At 38.7% G+C, this 14,637-nt stretch overlaps 1 protein-coding gene across 1 annotated transcript in view; it reads left to right on the forward strand.

The window, feature by feature from the left end:
- LOC125018157 (transmembrane protein 163-like) overlaps positions 1 to 12,622 on the forward strand; it is a 62,643-nt gene extending 50,021 nt beyond the window's left edge. Inside the window, exons 5-8 of the mRNA XM_047601894.1 lie at positions 46 to 142; positions 7,008 to 7,119; positions 8,482 to 8,623; positions 9,098 to 12,622. Coding sequence (XP_047457850.1) covers positions 46 to 142; positions 7,008 to 7,119; positions 8,482 to 8,623; positions 9,098 to 9,158 — 412 coding nt within the window. The 3' untranslated portion in view covers positions 9,159 to 12,622. The remainder of the gene's footprint in view (positions 1 to 45; positions 143 to 7,007; positions 7,120 to 8,481; positions 8,624 to 9,097) is intronic.
- The last annotated feature ends 2,015 nt before the right edge of the window (positions 12,623 to 14,637 follow it).

Consider the following 14,637-nt stretch of genomic DNA (forward strand, 5'->3'; position numbering starts at 1 on the left):
TAACTCCCACCATTCTCCTCTGTGTGTGTGTTTGTCTGTCTGCAGAGCATGTGTCATCCTTGGGGTTGTGTTTGTTCTCTCCTCCATGTGCATCCTGGGAAAGGCCATCCATGATCTGGCTACTAAGATGCCGCCAGAAGTGGTGAGGCTACACACACACACACACACACACACACACACACACACACACACACACACAATCAACATAATATTTAATGTTTACAAAGTGAAATATATAATGGACACATTTTTGTGTAATACGTTTTTGGCATGTAGTCTGGATAAAGACAAGAAACAGCTTTGATTTCAATGGGTTTCCCTAACTGTGTTTTTTAATTCCATTTTGAAAACTGTCATGTCAACCTTTATATATGACTGTACATGCCATGTGGCACAAGATGATATAAGGTCCAAATTTTAATCAGGCAAGTGCAACAGTAAACGTAAAGAGGTAGACTGAATGGGCATTTCAAAGAACATCTGTGGTTTTTAGGTGCAGCAGCACAAAACTCTCCAGGAAACTCAGTGTAGATTTGAGTGTGACGACGTGTCTTTGCTCATGGATGAGCAATCACCCAAATCCCAAACTGCACCCTGGGTGCGACAAGCACATACACAATCATACACTAGCTATAGCCAAACTGGTTACGCATCTTGCTTAAAGACTCATGTATGTGTATGTATGTATGCATGTATGTATGCATCTATACTGTTGATGCACAGGCTAACTAGTGAGCTTTGATCCTTTGAACAAATCCATTATATTTTTATACATAAAAAAAAAGATCACACGGTAATAATGGCCTCAGCTTTCTTATTCATATTCTAGTGGAGTTTGATTCAAGGTTAATATGTTTCAATATTACCCCAACAATGTCAACGATGTGTTTTGGGGGAATATGGAATCTGTTAGTGTGAGTTCACAGCACCTATCATAACATGTAACATATTCACACGCTGCTGAACATCACACGCATCATCACTGTGACTTCAGTATCTTTTTATAGCTCTTTGCTGTTGTTCTTCTGACATCAAAGGTTCGGTTTCTCTCCACCTGAACTTGTTCATTTTCTGCCTTCAAGAGAGGTGCTGTATTTTGACACACGCACACACTTCAATGACAGCTTCCCTTCCTCCATCTCTCTCCAGAGGTGTTAAGACCACGAATAATGTCCCAAAATAGCCTTGTCTTTCTGTTGCTGGGGTGCAGCCCAGCTTTTCCATTGGCACACTGCTTGGGGAGTGCCCATCGCATCCTCTGCAGCCCTCTGCTTTGAACACTCTTATTTGGTTTGTACATGATTTAACCCTCTCCATCTGTCCATTTCACTGAAACCACTGAAGTCAACTTTTTGGCAGAGGAATGACCAAAGAAAATGCTCTTTTAAGTTTCCTACAATGCAGCTCCAAAGATTCAAAGATGCACCCACTGGTTTAGTTAGTGGACAGCCAGTCCTTCCAAATATCCCAAAATAGCATTAGCAGTAGCAGTAGCTTTTCACTGTTACTACTTTGAACAGTATGTCTTAATGAATGAATTCATTAAGACATTGCCTTCGCTGCTGTAACTAGCAGTGTATGTACAGACTGCTCTGTGTATGTACTCTATCCCCTTTCCTCTTGCTTTATGAATTCTTTCTTTTGAGCTGAACCTATATGACCTCTTAAAGTCTTAACATTTGAGTGACCTCTTCTCTTTACACCCTAAAGATATTTAATATTCAATCCACAGCATTTTGTTGATTTTTATTTCCCACTGTTTTGTTAGACAAGGCAGCTGCAGACCAATTAAAACATGCAGAAAAATAAAGAAGGAAAAAATACAGAAAGAGTTTGGACAACAAATTGAACTCAATCAGTGACATTCAAGTGGATGTACCTGCACGTCTGTTTTGTGAGTTCATGTGTGCACTGTAATTGTTCAATCAAACGGAGAGAGATAAAGTCCCAGGACAGGAGGCCGAAGAGAAGCCATTCAAGGGCAGCAGCGGCTATTTTGCAGACTGTGTTTGATGCGCAAGTGCCATTATGTTAATAGAAACTGTGGGTGGTAGGTCTTGGAGGATCTTCCTGACACCACCGAGAGCCTATTACCACTGTCTGTCTCTCTGACAGCCTCTTTGTTTCTTCCCTTCAGCATCTCACTCTCTTCTTTTCTTTCAATCTCTATGTTTTTTTTTTTGTTTGTTTGTTTTTTCTGGGCATAATCATTCTGCACAAAACATTGCTGGCTTCTATTCAACAATGGAAGTGAGCATAACAAGTGCCATATAGTTTTAATCAGTTTTTTAAGAGTGGTTCAGAACATATTGTTGCCTTTTACATAAAATACCACCACTGTCACCTATCTTTAACTGAATTTATAGATGCCGGAATTGAAAGGATGGAAGGATCTCATCTTTTTGTCATTTATCCAGTGTCTCTCCCTCACTACCTCTTTCATTATGTTTTAAGTCTCTCAATTTCCCTGGCTCCCTTGTCTCTATTTCATTATTTTGCCCATACGCTTTCTCCAACTTTACGCTACAAGCTCCAATGGAGACGGAGTAGTCTGCTTATATTACCACGTTTTGTCCTCTCTGCTTTGTCATTTTCTTATTTGTTTGTCATGCATAGCCTTGCTTTCCTTGTATCCACCTTTGGGCTTTCTTTGGCAGAAACACTCTAGCTTGTTGAAGTCTTCATCAAACAGCAGTCACAGGTGATTTATTGCAACCAGGCGTGATCCGTTTCTGTACCCTGTGTGTGTGTGAGTGTGTGTGTGTTCGTGATTGATGAATCCGCAGTCTGAATATGATGTTGGCAGTGTCATTGTCTAATCTCTGATTTCCCGTTCACACGTAAATTGAACAGCCCGGAGACAACAGCAGTGCAGTGTGAATACTGTAAAGATTCTGCTGCCTTCAAGTGTTGGGCTGTCAAAATCGCATCAAGTGAACAGAAGGTGCAGAAAATCGGGAATCCTGATTCGCGTCACGTCCCTGGTTGCTGCTCTCATGGCAAGCTCTCTGTGTCTAGTGCCTGATTAAATACAGAGAGCTGAGATTGTCTCCTGCTACCTCTGTGCTGGAGAGAATGAGTGGGGTACATAGCCATGCAACAGACCCGTTGTATATGCATGTAATGCAGCGATACACCTTTCTCATAGTTTGCACAGATTTGGAGAAGAGATATTTCCTCAGTAAAAACTGCGTAACAATCCAAGCAAGGAACCCCATACAAAGAAATAAAAAGCAGTCCCCCATTGAAAATGTGCAGTACACATACAACAACAAAGAGGCAGTATTACATAAAATCCTGTGAAGCAGAGAGCGTAGCTACTGGTGGCAACTGACAAAAAAAAAATAAAAGGATATTTGTGCAGGTGAAGTGAAATGCAAAATTGTTACAAAGGATTCAGATTTTTAAAATAGGTGTCAAACATTTGCAACTTTAGCAATTGATTAACTAAGTGATTAACTAACCACAAACTGGACCACTCTACCCCAGGATTTTTCATTGCCAACTATGTATTATGATGTTTTTCATGTTATACATCCAGTTTGTTTTATATTTTTATGATTACCACTCAACAATGAGTCAGAGTATTATTATCTAAATTTTATATTATTAGTTGTTGTTGCTATTGATTATATACTTGAAATAGGCAAGGGGTTGATTAATGTCTTAGTAACTGCCAGGGCTACAGCAAGTCACTGATAAAACAGAACAGCCAACCAGTGTATACATCACTCACTCACCATCAAAGGCATCATTGGACTGCTGGGAGTGAGTGTCTGCTGCAGGGTCAAACTCAGACAAAGCAGACAGAAAATCTTTGTTGTTCCATTATATATTTCACTTCGTAAACATTAAATATTATGTTTCATGGAAAAACTGATGAAAAACTAAGCCAGTGAATATACGAAATCTAAACGGGCTTCTCAGTACCATAGCTCTAGACAGACAGGTTTACCATTGTATATGGAGGGCACTTTCGACAGACAGTGTGAAATATACAGACCGCTGCATGTCCTGGGTCCCTGGTCTGCTGCTCCTACTCCTGGCCTCCATTTTAAGTCTTTTCTGATGTCTAGATTTGTGTTTTTGTGGGCCATCATCTTAATTGATCTCCCTCTCTGCCTGCTGGAGTTCACTCACTCATACTCACTTAATTCACATGAGGAAGAACGAACCGTGGACTAAAACATTTTTAAGAAGGGGCCAAGTGGGTTATTGAAATGATAAAGATTAAAATATTTAGTTTTATCTCGGATTCATTAAAATTAATAAATATTAGTTAAGGTTATATTTAATAATTTAGTCATAGATCCTACTGGCTGCTGTATGTGGGCCATCTTTCTCCCCATACAATGGCGCTGCTTGGCTTGTTTAACGTTCATAAAAACATTGCACACTCACTGATATCACTAAATCCGTGGGAGACCTGGGCATGTTTCCCTGCAACAGTCAGTGCGTTTACATGCAGAACTTAATCGAGCTTTGCTCAAAATTCGACTTTCTGACTACGGCCCTTGTCCCATTTTACATGCAGTGCAAGAAAATCATATAACTGTTCTCCTTCTCCACACTAGGTGGCGATACGTGTCTTTTCAGCGGAATAATACCACGTTAATACGGCCCATTTTTCGGTTGACCTATTACGTCGTATAATAAACAACAGTTGTTCATGCGGCAGACCGTAATTTCAAACAACAATCATAGGGGACAATAGTACATTTTTTAGTCTCGTATGTAATGTTCACGTTACTTCTGGTGCAGATAAGTTGTGCGATATCCTTCAGATGGTTCTTCTAGCGGCTCCATTTAGCTTCTTCTTCTTCTGCCACTGGCTTTCTTGGATGTTTTTGTTCCCTGGTCACATGCCAGCGCAGTGGTTGCGGAGCATGCACACATGCATTATCAGATTGGAAAACTGCGGTTACCGTATACATGCTGGAGGAAATGAAATTCCAATCGCATTATCTGGGTGTCTTGATTGGATAATGAGAACTCCGAGTAACGTGTTTACATGCACTTAAGTTCTCCTGTTATAGTCAGATTAAGGCAATAATTCGTTTTTTTCACATGCATGTAAACGCACTGAGTGAGCTCCCCCTTGTTGTGAGGGAAGGTGGGGTGTGTGTAATTAAGTGTAATGACAGACAAATAATGTTGACCTAGTGCTGTTCCACAGTCCAGTGGTTGGTGACACCTATTCTTCATAGTACCAAATGCATTAGAGTGCCTTATTAAGTAGGAAATCTTAGATATTTTCCACTTCCAATGAAATAGCTGTAAGAAGATGAGCTGTCATTTTGTTTAATGTATAAATTGACTGACAGTCAAATGTCTTAATAAGTAAAACAATAAAGCACTGGCCAAATGTGAATATATTGGGTTAGTTGACTGGACAAACTGGATATTTGAGGAAATCATCTTGAGTTCTGGGAAAATGAGATGAGCATTTGTCACCATTTTCTGAGCTTAAATTGGCCAAACTTGTCACATTTTAATAAATTGGGGACCCAAACACAAAACACACACACAGATCACAGTGGGAGACATAACAAGTCAGAATAATGTGGATTTACTTTATGGTGGTAACATAAAGCCCCGCCATGCGAAATCAGTTGGTTCAAAAGTGAGTTCAAACGAACAGTGAGCCATAAAAAAAAAAAAAAAAAGAAATAATGCCAAGAGACAGGAAACACTAACAAGGAGCAGAGAGGCAATACAAGAAAGGTAATAGACACATGGGTGACTGATGACGAAATGTCGGAGAACAGGCGAGGAAGGACTATATATACACAAGGCTAACGAGGCACAGGTTGGTCTGAGAGAGTAGCACACAAGGTGAAAGCAATCACATGATCCCAAAGGAAGGGAAACAGACGGCACATAACACCATGGAAGAAACCTTCACAAGAGAAACAGGAGACACGTGGAAAAATAAACAAGATTACAGAAAATGAAGCTCAAAGCTAGATCTCATGGAGAAACAGAAAAGTTTTAATATATGACAAATGAGAAAATGTGTTTCAGATTCATTAGGAGCAAGAATATTAATTGGTTGAAAGCCTGACCTTCATATGGTCACACCGACAGGAATGTAATCAGTGGAATAACACGTGTGAGTGGATATGGTGATGTGTTTTTATTACCTTCAATAAACAGATGGTATTTTAGGCCTGATGTCATTAATTCATGCTCCTTAATTCAGTTTAATAAGAACCGCGGGTAAGGATAATGTCAGCAGTTTATATATTGCAGTGGAAAGAAAGATACTCTTGCAAGGACTTGTACATTAGTGGAGAAGTCCTGATGAAGCAACCAGCAGCACATACAGAGCAGAAGCCTCAGGTATGATTAGACACATAGTTCTAGTGTGTGTGTGAATGTCATTCATTAATATTTGCTGTACTTAAAAAGTGCCCTTGCATCCCTGATTCCATAAATCCAACAGGTACAGCTGGAACCAGAGTGTACTTTGACACCAACCCCCACAATGACATGTTGGTTCTGAGTTCTAATATTATCCACATATGGTAAAAATATCCCTGACCAAAAGTCTGTTTAAAAAAAAAAAGTGTAGACAACAATATTGCTTTTTTCACAAATACATCCTGTGCTGTCCCAGTTTCTTGTTTGCTCCTCCTCCCCTCCTTGTATCTGTCTCACATTCCCTGTTGTGGGCCAATTAAATCTGAAAGCTTCATACTCTGGGGTCAAGGGTTGGTTTTTGCTGAGTCTGTTTGAGGCTTAAGTCGAAAGCACCAGGGCCTCACATCCCTGGGAAGCATCATCTGTATGACCTTGGGTTGATGCACCAAGTCAAGCTGGAATATATTAATAATGTTTGAGCTGACAAAAGCTTTGTGGGTCATTTAGTCTCATAATGTTGGTGCTGCCTTTTAGTTTGCGGCTTTATAGAAGCTTTCTCTGCGTTTCTTTTTTTTCCTTCTCTCCATGTTTTGGCATTTCTGTTTTACTTCGTCTCACTCATACATTTCTTTTCCGGTCTCCAGGATGACTTCCTCTTCAGTGTGTCCATAGTGAGTGGGCTCACATGTACTGTGCTGGCTGTGGCCAAGTTCATGCTGGGAAGAGTGCTGACTAGTCGGGCCCTTATCACTGATGGTAGGCAACCCATCCACACACACACTTTTCTAAAAAAAGAAAAAAAAAAGAAACAAAACAGAACAGTACAGTACAAAAATCTGTACAAGGTCATATATAAAAAAAATAATCATTTGATATAAATTATGCATAAAATTAAAAAAATACACAGTGATATTACTGTAATATTTGAATCATTATAATTTTTTATGCTTTGGGGAATATTTATTATTATATATGCTGCTACTGGGTCATATATTATGTGCTCACATGAAGTTCTCAAAATCATAATCCTCAAAGGACTTAGAAGTTGTTTCTATCAAGTCAGTGTCAAGACCAGGGTCATAGGTTTCTGCACACTACCCTCAAATGTTAAAATGAGGGCAGTACCAAAGGAAACAAGATCCACTGAATTGAAAGAAGTAGTAGGTTATGACCCAGTGCTCATAAACACGTGCGCATGTGAACAAAAGCGCCTCACACACACACTGTCTCTTGCAAACACACACAGCACAATGCTATCCCCAGGTCTCAGAACGCACAGGGCATCAATCCAATAAACCTGAGGTTGCTGTTCTTCGAGCCTAGATTTATTTCCCACAAGACTCTACACTTACTGCAGGCAAGACAATAACCCACTGCGCTGGGTTTCACACTAGGAGAAATGTAATTATGAAGAATAATCTGCCTCTATGTAAGGTAAGTCAAACACAGCAGATATGGCAGTTAAGTAGTTTAAAGATTATCCATGATGACTGAAGGTTTCATGAATACCACTCTGATGTCTTTTACATCTTAGCTTAGCTTCTCATAAAGAGTAAAGAAACAAGCAGCTAAAGTGGCTCTTTACAAAGGTGACCATAAGTATTCACCTAGCGGGGCTTCTAAAGGTGGATGCATGTAGATTATGATGACAGTACTCAGGGGTTTCCCCCCTTTTTGGTTTTGGACCTCCTACTACTGCTACTACACCCTCCACCTCAAAAAGTGTACTTCGGGTTGTGCAGAAAAGCACTTTAACAGCCGCACAGACTCAAAGCTATGCGTTTTGTACCAACTGAGCTCCTACATTTTGAAGTGTGAGTTTTAAATATGCTTTTTAATAATAATTTACAGCATATGTGCTAAGCTAAGATAACAAGCTAATCTTCATATTTACTGTACAAACACGACCAGAATTCTCCTAAAACTCTCAGCAGGAAACTGAAATATGTTTCGGAGATTAACAGACTATTCATTTAATAACACTGGAGAGTCCACTCATCTTCAAAGTTCAAGCAGCTGACACTGCTTTATTAAAGTTAGGAAAAGACCATTATCATGGTTACAACAAACACAGCTTTGTATTGTATTGACCTGTATCGAACTGTTTGTGTTTTCCAGCGTTTAATTCTATGATTGGGGCCATTATGGGATTTTCCATCCTGATAAGTGCGGAAGTCTTCAAGCACCATGCTGATGTCTGGTTTCTGGACGGCACCATTGGCGTGCTGATCGGACTCATCATTTTAGCCTATGGGGTCAAGTAAGAGAAAAACCAATAGTAGCCTCTGATCTGATCTGATCTGATCTGATCTGATCTGATCTGATCTGATCTGATCTGATCTGATCGTCTACTTGATAAGCTGTTTATAGCCTTGGTCAAACAAAAGCTTTGTGCAGATACATTAGCCTTTCAGGTAGTCCGTCCCTATGTGGCAAGAATACAAGTGAATTTCTTTGCAGAAATATTCTGTCTGACTCATGGATGAACTAACTGGAATTTGAAGGTCAAAGATCAAACATCTTCCTGACTTCACATAAAACCTTCTTTGCCATAAACCAAGAATTCATGTACTAATTATGAGTACATCTAATAGGTTCACTGATATCACCAGGTTCTTCTTATGCTAGGTTTACATGTTAACTTGTCAGGTGTCTTTCAGCGTGTAGTTTCAGGATGTGCAATTTCTGCACATTAACATATCTGCCAATAACATTTTGTTTTTTTAACCCACAGGCTCCTCAAGGATATGGTGCCCCGTGTGAGGCAGACGAGAAACTACGAACGCTTCGAGTGAGAGGTCTGTGTCTTGGCCAGAGGGGCAGGTTCAGATACACGCCCACACACCTGGGTGCCTCCTGGCCTCTTCTCTCTGTCTTCATATGCACTTACGTCCACATTCCCCTTCCACATTCACAGAAATGGTCCACGCTCGTGTTCTCATACATACAATACATACATACATGTGAATATACGTATATACATATATACACATATGCTGTATATACTGTACATAATACATTCGTCCCTACAACATGTGTCACGTACACGCGCACACACACACACACACACACACACACACACACACACACACGTAATATATCTGAGAGACTTGGAGACAAAAAGACATGAATGAAGAGCATCTCCTGGAAAGAAAGCACTTCAGTCAAAGGCTTTGTTCGATCCTTCCCTTTTTGTCCATTAAGCACCAGTATTACTGATTACATTCTTGACAGAGTACATTAACTGCTGCTAAGATGAGATCATTCATGGCGTCATTGTTTTTACATATCCAAACAGTTATTAATTATTAAATTATTAATTATTAAAGGGTGTTGCCTGTTACAAATGAAAATATATTTTCCCTTTTTCATTAAACCAGGAAGATATAAAATAAAGTTTTTAATCAGCTTCATAGTGATTGATTTGCTAACAGTTGTCCCTATGACAACCTTACCAACCATACCGTCCTATGAGCAGTCTCTCTACTCGCAGTAGAGAGAGAGAGGAAGTAGGAAGCAGAGAGACTCAGTCAGAGAACATATGGGCAGCGCTGAGTCAGCAAACAGTGCTTCTTCTGAAATGTGAAAAGCCTCAGCGTGTGGCCAGGCCTGATCTTCAAACCCTACATGAATTGATTAAACCGGAAAGTACAAAAAATATTTTCCATTTAATGGCTATAGAAGTAAGTGAACATTTCTGACATGATCCGGTCTATTTGTCCAACACTGCATACGCTGCTTTACTGCGATGTGTCCAAGCACAAATTCACTAACCTTCCCTCATAAACTGATATTTGTTGCCCGCAGATTATCATAGAGCCTAATTTTAACATGAGTAATATTAAAACTCTGGGAATTTTTTTCAGGGTTAAGCCTGTTTGATCTAAACTGCTGTATCGGACTTTTTTACTTCACACTTATTAACAAATTACAATTTTACCAAGCAACAGCTAACAACTCAAGAGCAGAAATAAAAGTTTTATAAAAGTAAGATTCATTTTGCCATAGTTCTACCACATTATTTTCGTGATAAAATGTACTGATTCCAGCTGAGGTATTTATTAATAATATTTTATGTATCATTGCTTCTTAAGTCACCTCTTTGACAGCAGAGTTGAAATGGGGAAAGTCCAAACCTGAGATGAATCTAAGCACAATGAGAAGGATAAAGCAGTGACACTATCATTGCAGAGGACGTGTTTTCTCTGCATCTGACCGCCTGCTTACTTCCCATTTGTTCTGACTTGTTTCCATTATGATTCACGATCACATGCAATGAACAGAATGTAAATACAAAGCACACAGACTGTAAATATGTTCATTACACTGTTTGGGTGCATCAGTAACAAAAGTCATAAATAGTGCTCTATGGCCGACATGGGAGTAGACGGCATATAGTTAAAGTACAGACGCATCCGTGTTGCATATAGTTAGAATGTTTACTCTGTAGTATGCATATACTGTAAATGTTGTTTTACATGTTACTGTAGATTACTGAAATGAAATGACAAGTCTTACTGTAAGTTTTTTGCACTGTAAGTTAAAATCTCCGATGGGATGTAGGTGTGATCTGACCGTCCTCTATCCAAGGCTCAACTCTGGCCCAAATGTCACTCAACAGTGTGCTTTTTTCTTTGTGTTTAAAGGAAGTGATTGCAAAACCAATTGCAAAGTCTCCTTTTACAGTGTGAAACCGGAGTTACAGCTGCACATTATGTGCTGGCACAAATCACAGTTATTTTATGGAACTTGAGATGCCGGTGGACCTGAAATCACCCAGAATATTCTGAAAAACTGATATAAAAATCCAGTCATGCTGTGCCACAAAAGGTGTTTGAGCATGGTGTTTCTTGTAGCTTTGTTCTATATTTAATATAGTTTTTTAAAACTATATATATATTAAACTATATGAAATATTTTAAAAATGTTATTCTATCTCAAGTGAGCTGGACAAGTAATTTGTGTGGCCTGTTTTTTTTTTTTATCCATGGCGCAAGTGCGCCCCCGTGTGGCTGGCACCGTCATGACCATAGTGTTAATTAATATTCGGCTGTCTGGATCTAAGGGAGAAGGTCTAAATTTATCCCCGGCTGAAGATACTAAGAAAGCCTTGGGCAGTGACTCAGAGGAGACCTACATCCACTCTACACTGTAATTATCGAATCTGAGTCCATATCCTGGACAAGGTGCAAATTTATTGGTATTATTGTTATTTCCATTGTGTGAAGAGTAGCTATAAACTGAAGGTGTTGAGTCAGCTCACGCCAGTTCAACTCACCAACAGCACACTGATTTGTAATGTCCCCCTTCCCCTCTTTAATGCATAGAAGACAATCTTTACAATGGCTTTTACTCGCAAAGCACAGTGTTTACATGCTAAACCACCGCTAAAGCACAGAATAAACTCATTATAACTCCACGAAACAATATGCTATTCTGCGGTTCTGTTGCTCATATAGTAAACAGTTGTGTCAGATAAGATTATTTTGATTTTGGCAACAAAATCCTTGCTACCTCTCTTTTTTGCACTTTGTTTTATTAAACTAGTCTTGACCCCTCTTTAGTAATGGATCACCTTTGAAGGTGTTGCACTCACTGCTGGGTAAGTGCAACAGAAAACCAAATACGTACAACTGAAATCCCATGATCACCACATCTGTGGTCGGCTTTAATTGATCTAAAATGTGATTTCTTTTCCCACGTCCTATTTTGCCACACCTCTCTAAGAACTGAAGGTTTGTTGAAGGTTTGAACATGTTTTTCTTGTTATACGTCGTTGCACAGACCTCTCATTGATTGTCTGGCTCTGTAGCTCGTGAACTGTGCCAAATCATTGACACCATTTGTCAAGGCTTTTGAAACGCTTGTACGATTAAGATGTGCTGATGTACTGATGAGTGGATTTACCACTAACACCCCCAGGAAAAGGCATCAAACCATTCATCCGACCAAAATGATGATAGCAATACTAACCACTTCTCTGTTGCTATAGGCTTTGCATGGGCTTGTATAAACCTTACAGTTTCAGTGGTTACACACAGACACGCACACATGCACAGACAGAATCGTGTCAACTGAATTTACAATAAATCTGACTATGTAACATAATTCTAATTTGTCTGTTTGTACAATAATGACATCAGTGGTATTACGGATGAAGTAAACACTATTTATTTACTGTATGTGCAACAATGAGATGTCTCTTTGTCAAAGAGAAAAGTTTTATTGATCAATAAAGTTTTATCCTGCTTAACCATCAGCAGTGTTAAGATATGTGTTAATTTATTTATTTTGAAACCTAACAGCTAACATGGAAACAGATATGAGAAATGGGCATGTAGATAAACCACTCAGGATTTATCAGTCACTAGCTGATCATGGGGACTGTTCTGTGCACGTGTCAACAGGCAGCTGATCACTTTACTCAAATGAAGACTATTCTTTAGCAAAGGTGAAACTAAAAACTAAAACATCCACATGACAACTACAATAAGCATACAACAATACACCATCAACATCAACACACTTTCAGTATCCTCAAAACAATCAAATGAATGAAATGAAATACATAAAATGCTTTTTTTTATGATGCAAACAAAAAATCTCATAAAACAAAAACACTGTTGTTATTTCATTTCAAGACTCAAGGTCACTTTATTGATCCCCGCAGGGAAATTATTTTTGAGTCATGAAATAAGAAAGAACATATATGAACAAGACACAGACATAGAATAAGAATAGACTTAGAAAGACTTGAATAATCCACAAGGGAAATTAGTGGATCTTCGTAGCTTAATTGTTACAAAAAAATGAGCTGTTATACAGCTGGATAGAATATGGAATAAAAGAAGTTATGCAGCATTCTGGAGCTTGGCCTCCAGCATCCACCTGTAGGTGTCCTTACACTCCTTCAGTTTGACTTTGAGTTCCCACTGCATCCTCTTCAACTCATCCCTATCTCCAGATTTGAAGGCCTGCTTCTTCTTCTTGTCCAGCAGATCCTTCAGCTGGCTAGTTCCCAGAGCAGAGCACATCCCAGTTGGTGGTCTCGGAGCAATCCTGCAGAGCTTCACCAGCCTCCAGACTCCACGTCCTAACACGCTCCTTTACAGTTATATGAGTTGCCACTCTTCCAGGCACATTTTAAAAATAAATAAATAAAAAAAAGTAAAAATTACAAACAAACAAACAAAATTTTTTTTTTTTTAAAAATGTACAGTTCAATTTACATACAAATATACAATTATACAGTAAATAAATAACTTTAGCTAAAGTATCTCAGTGTAAGGTTAGCTTAAGTGGGACAACATTCATAGCACGTGCACTTTTTATTTAAGATTTTTCTGAAAAAAACATGATAATGAAGTATTTTCTATTCAATTCTAAACTTTGTTCTAATTCTGTCCTGGGTTTAACTATTTAATAATAAATAAAGCAAATATTTAATAATAATAAAAAAGGAAACATCACAAAAAAACAATTTAGTAATTCAATGAGTACAAGTACCACCTTATTTATTGAAAAGTATCGGTATCGATATCGGCGATACTGGCCTGTATTTACTTGGTATCGGATCGACACCAAAATATTCAGTATCGCACACCACTACTGGGGAGGCCTTAGGGTCCTATCGGTTGAGGGGAGGGGCCCTAGTGGAACAACCCACTGATACTTTTCATCATCTGGTGGTGAAATTTGATGGTTGGGCTAACAAATGCATAGCACAGACTAAATAGTTAACACAGCAGCAAAAGAAACATCAATAAAAATCACTTTGAAATTTTTGAAAATGTTTCAATGTTTGTGTTTTATTTAATTTTTTATTTCTCATTCTTAATGATACAAACGATACATTTCCCCTCAAACCCCCAATATGCTCAAACAGAGTCCCCTCAGATTCACTTCAACGCAAATCACACTTCAAAAATTATTAGATTTACAGTAAATTAAGACATTTCAGCTGTGCTGACTGTCTCTGACTTTATTATGAAGTCCAAACCTGAATTGTTAAAAAAAAACTCTCATGATCGAGATGAAATCGATTTTGTCAGTCTGTCGGTCTCTGTCGCTGAAAAAGTCACTGAAAATCTTTGTTTTTCAGAAATCGGGGAGTAAATGCTAAAAGCTGCTTTTTCTTGTTTGTCTGTTGCAGCGTTTGTGTATTTTTGAATTTTTTGTGAATTTGTTGAAGCAACAGTGTAACATCTGAGCTCAGAGTTCTACTGAGGAACATCTCAATCAGGGTCAGAGAATAATAATAATAATAATAATAAT

Source organism: Mugil cephalus, chromosome 12, assembly GCF_022458985.1.
Source record: "Mugil cephalus isolate CIBA_MC_2020 chromosome 12, CIBA_Mcephalus_1.1, whole genome shotgun sequence".
NCBI classification, from domain to species: domain Eukaryota; kingdom Metazoa; phylum Chordata; class Actinopteri; order Mugiliformes; family Mugilidae; genus Mugil; species Mugil cephalus.